At 34.2% G+C, this 9,872-nt stretch overlaps 2 protein-coding genes across 5 annotated transcripts; both read right to left on the minus strand.

Moving 5' to 3' along the window:
• On the minus strand, nucleotides 1–3,171 carry LOC107892225 (probable prolyl 4-hydroxylase 7). 4 transcript variants are annotated; one of them, XM_041091354.1, is made up of 8 exons: nucleotides 2,785–3,171; nucleotides 2,548–2,641; nucleotides 2,390–2,447; nucleotides 2,194–2,298; nucleotides 1,495–1,552; nucleotides 1,224–1,399; nucleotides 1,038–1,098; nucleotides 1–472 (listed from the first exon to the last, which is right to left on the minus strand). In XM_041091354.1, the coding sequence occupies exons 2-8, from the start codon at nucleotides 2,613–2,615 to the stop codon at nucleotides 228–230; spliced, it is 771 nt and encodes a 256-aa protein (XP_040947288.1). In that variant the 5' UTR covers nucleotides 2,616–2,641; nucleotides 2,785–3,171; the 3' UTR covers nucleotides 1–227. The 4 variants fall into 4 exon arrangements, with proteins under 4 accessions (XP_040947288.1, XP_040947289.1, XP_016672737.2 ...); XM_041091355.1 differs by having other exon boundaries at nucleotides 2,390–2,430; nucleotides 2,785–3,164; XM_016817248.2 differs by lacking the exon at nucleotides 2,785–3,171 and having other exon boundaries at nucleotides 2,548–2,746.
• Nucleotides 3,172–3,361: 190 nt separating this feature from the next.
• LOC107892226 (zinc finger A20 and AN1 domain-containing stress-associated protein 6) lies at nucleotides 3,362–4,731 on the minus strand. The gene is made up of 2 exons (XM_016817250.2): nucleotides 4,392–4,731; nucleotides 3,362–4,279 (listed from the first exon to the last, which is right to left on the minus strand). The coding sequence occupies exon 2, from the start codon at nucleotides 4,260–4,262 to the stop codon at nucleotides 3,777–3,779; it is 486 nt and encodes a 161-aa protein (XP_016672739.1). The 5' UTR covers nucleotides 4,263–4,279; nucleotides 4,392–4,731; the 3' UTR covers nucleotides 3,362–3,776.
• Between the last annotated feature and the right edge of the window lie 5,141 nt (nucleotides 4,732–9,872).

Consider the following 9,872-nt stretch of genomic DNA (forward strand, 5'->3'; position numbering starts at 1 on the left):
TAATTATAACTAACAAATTTTCTCATTAGAAATGCATTGTACAAAATGCCGGTCAGCTCATTTCAACATTCCAGCTACCAACTAATATGTTTTCCAATTTTCTAGCCTACCCAAACTTTACAAAATGCTAGATAGCATATTAGTCACAATCCTATTCACATCACTAATTATATCCGAAAATGAATGACCGTGGGAAAAATTACAAATATTACATGGATTTCATTGAATCAATGTTGATGCAGAAGCATCCTTGCCCTCTGTTGAAGTTGAGTCAATGACCTAATACAAGTGCCCTCCTCCCATGTCTTTAAGCGTGTAAGGCTGATTAGTTCCCGAATAAAAACCACCATTTCGTCAAGACTACTTTGCATTGGCAACTTGTCTTCAGATCCCTTGCTTCGGTGTTTCCCGTATACAGCCTCAAATTCTCTAGACTTACTGGCAGCTGTTCGTAGTACTGAGTCAGGGTGCCCTGAAATGATTACCAGTCAGCTGACATTCATCATAGCAGATGCTAAAATTTTGCAATTCAGTCGATTATCTATAAACAAAGATCTAGATATATTCAGCAGAATTAACGCTCATAATAATAGTATGATGAATTAACGCTCATAAAATACATACCAAAAACAAAATTATGATAGTAAGGTTCCATCACCACCTATCCATATTAGCCTTACACGATGTTAATAATACCACAGGTATATTATGAATAAAAGTATATGGTTGGATTATATGGTTGGATTTCTAAGGTGGCAATTTTATCCGAGAACAATTAAATAAGAAGCTATGAACATATACAGCAGGTTCATAGTAATATCTGCAGAATTCATTGGAATACAAATCACAAACCAATCATACAAACAAAAGTGGCAAACTTAATTTCACTTGTTCATTAAAGTGAGATTTTATCAGCTAGAATCAAATGAAAATTCTTCCAACAAATCGGTATGATCTAGCATATTAATATCCGAGAAAAGTAAAAACACAACTCAGTAAGCATTTCACAAAATCTCCAATGGAAATCATAGTATTACCTGCATATCCATTTTTTGCACAATCTGACCAGCTATCATCCTTTGGCTGAGAAAGTTTTCCCTGCAGAAGGCAGACTAGTAAGTGATGAACAAAATAAAATGGAAATGTAAGCATTTAACAATGATAGAATAGGAAGAGAGCAAACATAAATAGGGGGAATAAAAAATTCACAGTCAAATGCTTACCTCTGCATTTGGAAACACAGTTTCCCCACCACTCTCAACATCAGACAAATACATCAGTACAGTGGCTATACGGTGACCGCCCAGCTCTTGATTAGCCTTATCATGAAAATAATTGAAATGTGGCTCATACTTTTGACCATTCTCGTAATGTATTATTTGCATGGACTCCACATTCTCTGGTTGGTGTGCCATATTAAAATAAGATGAGAAAACACCATTCAACGTAGATTAAGAAATTATAGGGTAACAACAAGCAAGAAATGATATATACCTGCTGGAAGGAAGGTCCATGCAGCAATCCTAGCTTCGATATCAGCAACTACTTCATCCTTCACATGAGAAATAAAGGACACCACATAAGCATTTGAACTTCAAGAATCAGCATATACAATGCTTTCCAAACACGGTCCACAAAAATAAACAATCTGAGTCATCAAAATTAGTATTGAGTAAACGATCTCTAAACTTAATGAAACAAGTAACTAATACTAAGCAGTACACATTTGGACCTGAACTCCAGTGAAGAAAAAGGTGCAAACTGAAGAATGATTAAAGCAGTAACGCATTCCCCAGTGAGCAACAAGACAGCAGAGGAAGAAATAAGAAGTAAATCAGTTATCAGGAGTCCTACTCGAGATATCTGATACAGCATTAAGGGAAAGTAATTATCCCAAAAGCTTAAGCCAATGCCAAAGAGCACAACTATCATCTTTAACTTTCAATGCATTCAGTGAGGAAACGGATTCTTTAGGTAAAGAGCTTGCCCTAGATTAAGTGTGAATGAATCATTAGGGGAAACGAGTAAAAGACACCTAAAACATCATCTGTCATAAACTACCATCCAAAATTTGGTTATTTATGAAGAATAAGTGAACTGCCTTCACCGCTGTAATATTTCTATCTTCCATTAACAGAATTCCAGCTAATTTCACAGATTTAAACTAAAAAAAGGGGTAATTTAATTATATACCCGAGCTTTCTGAAGAAACATGCCAGAGCTGGTTCGAACTTCACTCTCAATGCTATCACCCGATTCATTATCCGCCACCATTGACTTCTCTAATTTATCCTTAGCCTGAAATTCACACATTTTAAGAAAAAAGGGGAGGGGGTTAACATCACAAATCGAAATTAATCAACAAATTAGTTTAAAAAATGTTGCTTACCAGAGTAATAAGGTGATCGAATTCCTCACTTGATAAAAATCCTTTGTAAAGGAAAGCCCCGAAAATAAAAACAAAAACATAAAGTTCACAATTTTGAGTAAATTAAACAGAAAAAAGTTACAAAATGCGAAAAAGAAGAAGAGAGAAATTAAAGTGACCTAGGGTGCCATGAGAGTTGAGTAACACGAGTGGGATCAAATGGAACCGAAGAAGTTCCTCTCTTCATTTCAAGCACCGATCCATTGATCTCAACTGAAACCAAACAGAGATGAAGCAAAATAAGAAGCAAAAATCCTATAAAATACCAATGATCCATTAAAAGGGCAAAAAAATCCTTTGTTTGGATCCAATCGGTAATAAAATAAAAGAGATGATAAGTCTTCGAAGACTTTTGCCTTGGAGTTTGGTGGGTTGTGTACTGCTGTTGATGTTGGGAGGGAGAGGGTGGGGTGGAGCAGCAGATTTTGGCTGGGGAGGGTAAAACAAAAACGATTAGCTAATCCTTACTTTTGGAACGGAATGGCTAATCGTTGTTGAAGCAGAGAAAATCAAGAATACATCCGTGTTGTAATAGGCCTGTAATAGGCAATACATCAAACCAAACATGGGATTAAGTGGGGATTAATGGGGTCCACAGAATAGGGGTGTAATGGCTAATCCATTACACCAAACCAAACATGCTGTTAGACTTCAACCCTAAATACAAAATACTGTTAACCCCCTCCTTGAATTGTTAGAGACGACAGGACGACTATGCACATTTAAAAGAACCTTTTAAGTGTTAAATTAATGCTTTTCATAAGAAAATACTTTTCCGATCACTAAATTGATAAAATTGAAACTGTAATAAGAATCTTGGATTAACAAAATAATGTAGTATTTATTTTGTAAAATTAAGATGCAACATAAAAACAAAATGGAAGGGACAGAAGTTGTCATTTTCTTTTTCAAAAGATAATAAAGAAGGACCACTCCAATAAAAACAACTACATTTAAGGAAATGGCTTTCATGGCTTTTCATGATCGGCCGCTGCCAGCACATTTACACACTATTACTTGAAAATATAAATAAAAACTTCAAATGGAAGAAGCAGGAATCTACATTTCTTTTTCTTTTTTTCACCACAAGGGATTAAAAGAAGAAAAGAAGTGACTTCTTTTTTTTACAAAGCAAAAGAGGAAGAGAAAAAAAAAACTAAAGAGGCACATAATTTAAATATTATTATAAAATATTTATATTTTAAGAAGAAAATATATTTATCCAGCCCAATTGGTTTACTCTTCGTGGTGCGGCCCACAACCGAAGCACGTGTCTCGATCTTATCAAAGTTTGATGAAATTTGAAAATTTCCCAATGGCTTGGCTTCCCATCATCATCATCTTCTACTCAAATCTTCTCGAGCTTCCCTGCTTTGACGAGGGGATTAGCGCGTGCGATCTCCTCTCTGCCGACCTTCTTGAAATCGAACGTACACCCGTGATTCTCAGGGTACCTGTGGGACCCGCAAAACGTAACACCGCACTTGCATCTGAATCCGGTCAACCCGACCCGCTTCCTGCAAACCATGCACCGATTCGGTTGTTGCTGCGATAGCTGTTCGGCCGCCGGTGCAATCTCCGGGACCGCCGATTCTCTGTTGACTTCAGGGAGAGCCAAAAGAGGAACCTGAGAAATAGATTCGACAACCGTTGACGAAGACGAAGGGGAAGAGGAAAGAGCGGATTTGATCGAAGAAGCTTCCTGTTCCTTGAGACAGAGATCTCTGTAACATTTGGAGCAAAGGTTCATCGTCGCCGAATTTCCGAAAAAGCCGCAGTTATTGACGCAAAGACGATGGCCTTCTGGCGCTTGGCATCTATGCTCCTCTGCCATTCTTTTTTTCTCTCGATCTGTTAAATTTTAATTTTCTTAAAGATCAGATCTACAATCTAAAATTCAAATCATAAAATCAAACTAGAGGAACAGCGAAATACAAAATAATAGGGTGAGAAAGAGAAGTACCTTGAAAGGAAAAGGTGAAAGAAAATAAATAAGAAGCAGAAAGGGAGAATATGAACAAAGGAAAGGATTATCAGAAAGAAAGATCAGAAGAAAGAATATTAGAGTGGATGGAGGATAAAGGAAAAGGAGGAACCAACAACGAAAAAGAGACAAAAAAAAGTAATAATTTTAAATGTTTTTTTCTTTATTTTCTAATTGAATTTTTGCAAAAATAAAATAATATAGGAATATCTGAAAAGACAGGCTGGCAGTAAAACGCTAAAATTGGAAAGTCCAGGCCAACTCCTTTTGGTTATCTTAATTGCCAGCAAATCAAATATCGCCACGAAAATTCATGCACAAAGGGAAAAAGAAGAAGAGAAATTAAAACTACAGCTGCGTGCTGTCAGTCCTAAGTCCTACATGTCTAGGTTAACACGTGGCATCTGATATGTGGCTTTAATTTTTTTTGGATTAGAGATTAAAAAGTTCTTCGTTTTTTCGCTGAAGTGGTCCTCTTGTTCTTTTTTCTTAGGGTAGATAGGATGTGGTTTTAGTGATTAAGATATTGTTTAAAAATTAAAATTAAAATTTATCTAATATGATCATCTTAGAAAATGCTTCGTTAGAATGTTTTATAGGGTCAACTACATCACAAGTAGATTTGTTATGTTTATGGTAATTCAACCAACTTCGAAAGTCCGCTCTAAAATAGAAGAGATTGGAAAAAAATACGAGGCTCGAAAAATAAGTTTGGATAAAATTTAATATCCATTTTCTATATGGGTTGGGTATTGGACATAATTTTTTTTATCGAGCTTGGCTCGGCTAGACCTAAATATATTATATTATAAAAATATTATATTAATTATATATATTAAATAATATTTATATATTTATATTTATATTAAATCACCAACTTAATAATAATTAAAATCGTTACCCAAAACCTAAAAAAAAACCTTACCCAACTAAATAACTCAATCCAATATATAAAATTTTAAAATTATATTTAATACAATAAAACATTTATTATGATTATTTTTGCTTTATAATATAATAAATCATTGATTATATTTATGGTAGTGTTTTTTAATATAAATACTTTTAATTTATTTTTAATGTGTTAAAAAAATTTTATTTTAGCGTTTTTTAGTACATTTTGTTGAAAAAATCCAGTTTGAAAACGTTTTCTTACGCAGCGGAAAATAAAAAAATTTAGATAGAAGGTTCTTTATTGTTCCCGGATTTCAACCAAACGGTCTTCTCCACTATTATCATACCTCGAACTACTTCAAATGTGGGCCCGAACCAATTGAATCAAAATATAAAACTAGAAATTCTTTTCTTTTATGTGGAAAGAAAAAAATCACTTCTCAAATAGAAACCGGTAGAATTATTATTTCGAAAAAATATATTTAATAGTTGAGAATAAATTCACTCTATTTTTCGGTAGAGTAACAATATATTAAAATTGTGTAAACAACTTTACAGATGTCATCTATTTATAGGAAGAGAAAGTAGAACCTTTGTTGAATTGTAAAAGTTTATTTCAACTAGATAAACAAGTTCATACTTAAAGTAAGAGTAGGGTGGATGGCATCCCCTAGTATTCCTACTAGGGTTGTCACCCCTTCATATTCCATGAGGAGATTTTGAGTCTCTTTTGTAACATCCCGAAATAGGGCCTAGTTGGAACAGTGGTTTCAGGACCACAAATTCGACAATGGAAAATTTATTTTTATTATATTTTTATGGTCTACGATTTTACGAAATGATTTTATGAAAATTTCGTTCAAAAATTTCGACGTTTGGGCACTCAATTTAGTCAAAAGAACTAAATTGTAAAAAGTGCAAAACTTGAGTTCTAGAAGCTAGATGTGTCCAATTGTTATGAAATTTTATATTGGAGGTCCTTAAATGGTAATTAGACCATTGGTTAAATTGTGGACAAAAACGGACATGAGAAAAGTGAAATATGATATTTTTAAGTTAGGGGTATTTTGGTAAATTAGTAATTAAGTGGACTAAAAGACAAAATAAAAGCCAAATTTCTTGTCCATCTTCTCCATACGGATGAATATGTCATGGAAGCCATGACTAGGGTTTTGTTCAAGCTTTCAAGCTTCATAGTAAGTCCATCTTTGCCCCGTTTTTAATGTACTTTACATTTTTTAGATCCTCATAGCTTAGTTTAGCTTATTCTACCATTAATTCATGTTAGGGTTCATATTTGGAAAAATACCCATAGGTGAAATGTATTTATTTTGATGTTTTATGATAGATTATGACGCTTGAAATTATGTTAAACAACTTTTGCTAGGCGATTTTAAGTGAAAACGAGTAAAACGACATAATCAGTAAAAATACCTAATGTTCATAAGTAAATGTTAGAGTGGGAATTTAATGTTTCCATAGAAGGGAAAGATGTTCAGCATGTCATAAAACATAAGAATAAGGGATGAAGTTTAATTTCCGAGCTTTGGGGAAAAAGTGTAAATATGCAAAAGTTTAGAGGCAAAATTGTAATTTTGCCAAATTTCGATTCAAGGACTGTTTTGATGAATGTGAGTATTAAATAAGCTAAATTTGCTATTATAGATCAAGAAAAACGAAATCCGGAGTTAGACCGGGGAAAGAAAAAGGTTTAGGACTAAGTTGCTAGATTTGATCGTATTTTGTTCCGAGGTAAGTTTACAGTAAATAAATGCAATATTTCAATAATTATTATTAATTTTGTTATTTTCCAGCAATTATGTACTTATTTCATGAAATTATTTAATGTTGACTCAAGTATGAGATGATAGAGAATCAGTGTTAAAAAGTCCCGTTGAACATTAGGAATGTATCGGATACAAATGTCATGACATTAAGAGGATGAGATCCCATGTAAGACCATGTCTGGGACATGGCGTTGGCACCGAGATGAGAGGTCCCCGGTAAGACCATGTTTGAGACATGGCATGGGCACCGATATGAGAACTTTCATGTAAGACCATATCTGGGATATGACATTTGCAGTACAGGAAACATCCCATGTAAGACCATGTCTGGGACATGGCTTTTGCATGTTATTATTAGACAGGAGACCCGAGTATCCTTAGTATTCCAAGTGGTTCAACGGGCTAGTAAATAGACTATGTTACATGAAAGTTCAGGTAAAGACATAATAAATAGATTCAGGTGAGTTATAAGGGTTAAGAAAATTTCAGTTATCAGTTGAGAAAGAAATTTCAGTTAGGGAGGAGAAGTTATAATCATGAGTTATTTAAGTAAGCAAGTAAGTAAACAAATAAGAGAGTAAGTAAAGAAGAAGTAAAGACCATGATACTTGATGATGATTTATGAGTATAATTATTTATGATAAATGTTGTTATTTATTTGCTTGTAAACTTACTAAGCTTTAATGCTTACCCCCTTTATTTTTCGTCTTTATTCTAGTATCGCCAAGCCAATTCGGGGATCGTAAAGACGTCGGAGATCATTTCACACTATCAACAAACCATCTCGGTATTTTGTGATCGAAACGTTTTAAGTTATGGCATGTATAGGGACTTAGTCATTTCGTGTGTGTCCTTATGATATGGCTAATGAATAACTATTGAAATGGCTATTTGAGAACATGTTTTGATGTTATGTATGCTTAAATGATAGTTAATATAAAGAAATTATAAAAGAGTAAAAATTTGTAATGGAACAGTTTTTGGACAGTAGTATTGACGTGATTTTGAAAAATCACCAAGGATAGTATAAATGGAATTAGAGAGTGAATGAGATATAAAATTAAAGCTTATCGAGTCCATTTTCTCATGAAAGAAATGGTGTAGGAAAAGGAATTATATATTATGAGATATTTGAATTTTAGTGAGATAGGGTCTGAATGATTTTTGAAGTCCCCTATTCTGACTTTAGAAAATCATTAAAAATTGTACAGAAATAATTATGAGTCATAATTTATATTTCTAGATTCCTTAGTGAGTATATTTTCAATAAAAGCAAGTAGAAGCACCATATGAAGCTCGTAAAATGAGATAATTGATTTTTAGTGAAGAGGGGTCAGAACTGTCAAGCAGTGAAATAGGGGAGATTTAAGGAATAAAATGTACTATTTGGATAAACCAAAAATTTTGAAAATTTTATGATAAGAATATACATGAGTCTAGTTTTAGGGAAAATTTACGGATCAAAATTTCAAGTTTTGTAACTTGAGTTATAATTAAATTAGTGACTGTTATGCGAGTTGACAGTTTTATTGTGAATAGTGAAATAAATTATTTTGATTTGTTTAAGTATTCGAAAAATTTTTAATGTTCCCGGTTTGGACCCGAACTATTTCTGTTGCATGTTTGAGGGTCTCAAGGGTTCTTTTTAGGGATATATTGAATGAACATGAGCGAATTAATTTTAAAAGAAAATTTTATGCTCTGAGCTAGTAAGTTAAGTCAAATAACGCCTCGTGCTCAACTCCGGCAACGGTCTCAGATAAGGGGTGTTACATTTATTGGTATCAGAGCGAGATTTTAATTGATTCTCTGAATATTCAGTATGAATAAGAGTCTAGCTATACATGCCATACTTGTATTTTATAGTGTGACGACTCCTGACGATTTTAAAATATTTTTCTTTTGTAGTTATGGATCCCGAACGAGTTGGTGCAGATGATGTAGAAAATAATGCGCCCGCTCCCGCAGAAGGGACGGTGACACCAGATAGTAGTGAAAGGCCCATTACAGTTAGTCAGGAAGGAGGGGCTCGAGAAGCTTTTTTCCAAGCTATGAATGAATGGTTTGCCGAGTTCGTTCGTACGAATTCGGCTGTTAGACCTCTACCCCTTCATGATTCTCCGATCCCCCATGTAGCTCCCCCAGTCATAGGTACAATTATTTGAGAAAGGCCACCAGTTGATAAGATTAGAAAACAAGGGGCTGAAGAGTTTCGGGCTACTAAAGATGATGATGCAGAGAGTATAGTATTTTGGCTCGAGAATACTATCAGAGTCTTTGATGAGTTATCCTGTACACCTAAGGAATGCATGAAGTGTGTTGTCTCACTCCTTAGAGATTCGGCCTATTATTGGTGTAAGACTCTTGTGTCAGTTGTAAAGAGCAAGAGGGTTACTTGGGATTTCTTTCAGGAGGAGTTCCGTAAAAAGTATATCACTCAGAGATTTATTGACTAGAAAAAAAAAGATGACTGTAACCGAGTCTGAAGAGATTTGGGTACTGTTTTCGCATAGCCTCCCATCTAGCCTCGTCTACCCCATGCCTATTCCATAATACTTTCACAAGTGCAATACTTTTGTTTCTTAGTTGCTTGACCTCTCGAGCTATGAGAAGAGTTTATCCAAAAACAGTACCCAAATCTCTTCATAGTCGGTTACAGTCATCTTACTCTGTTTTAACTCAAGGAACTCTTTTCTTTTCTGGTCAATAAATCTCTGACTGATATACTTTTTACGGAACTTCTCCTAAAAGAAATCCCAAGTAACTCTCTCGCTCGGTA

The sequence above is a fragment of the Gossypium hirsutum genome, chromosome D04 (assembly GCF_007990345.1).
Source record: "Gossypium hirsutum isolate 1008001.06 chromosome D04, Gossypium_hirsutum_v2.1, whole genome shotgun sequence".
Lineage (NCBI taxonomy): Eukaryota > Viridiplantae > Streptophyta > Magnoliopsida > Malvales > Malvaceae > Gossypium > Gossypium hirsutum.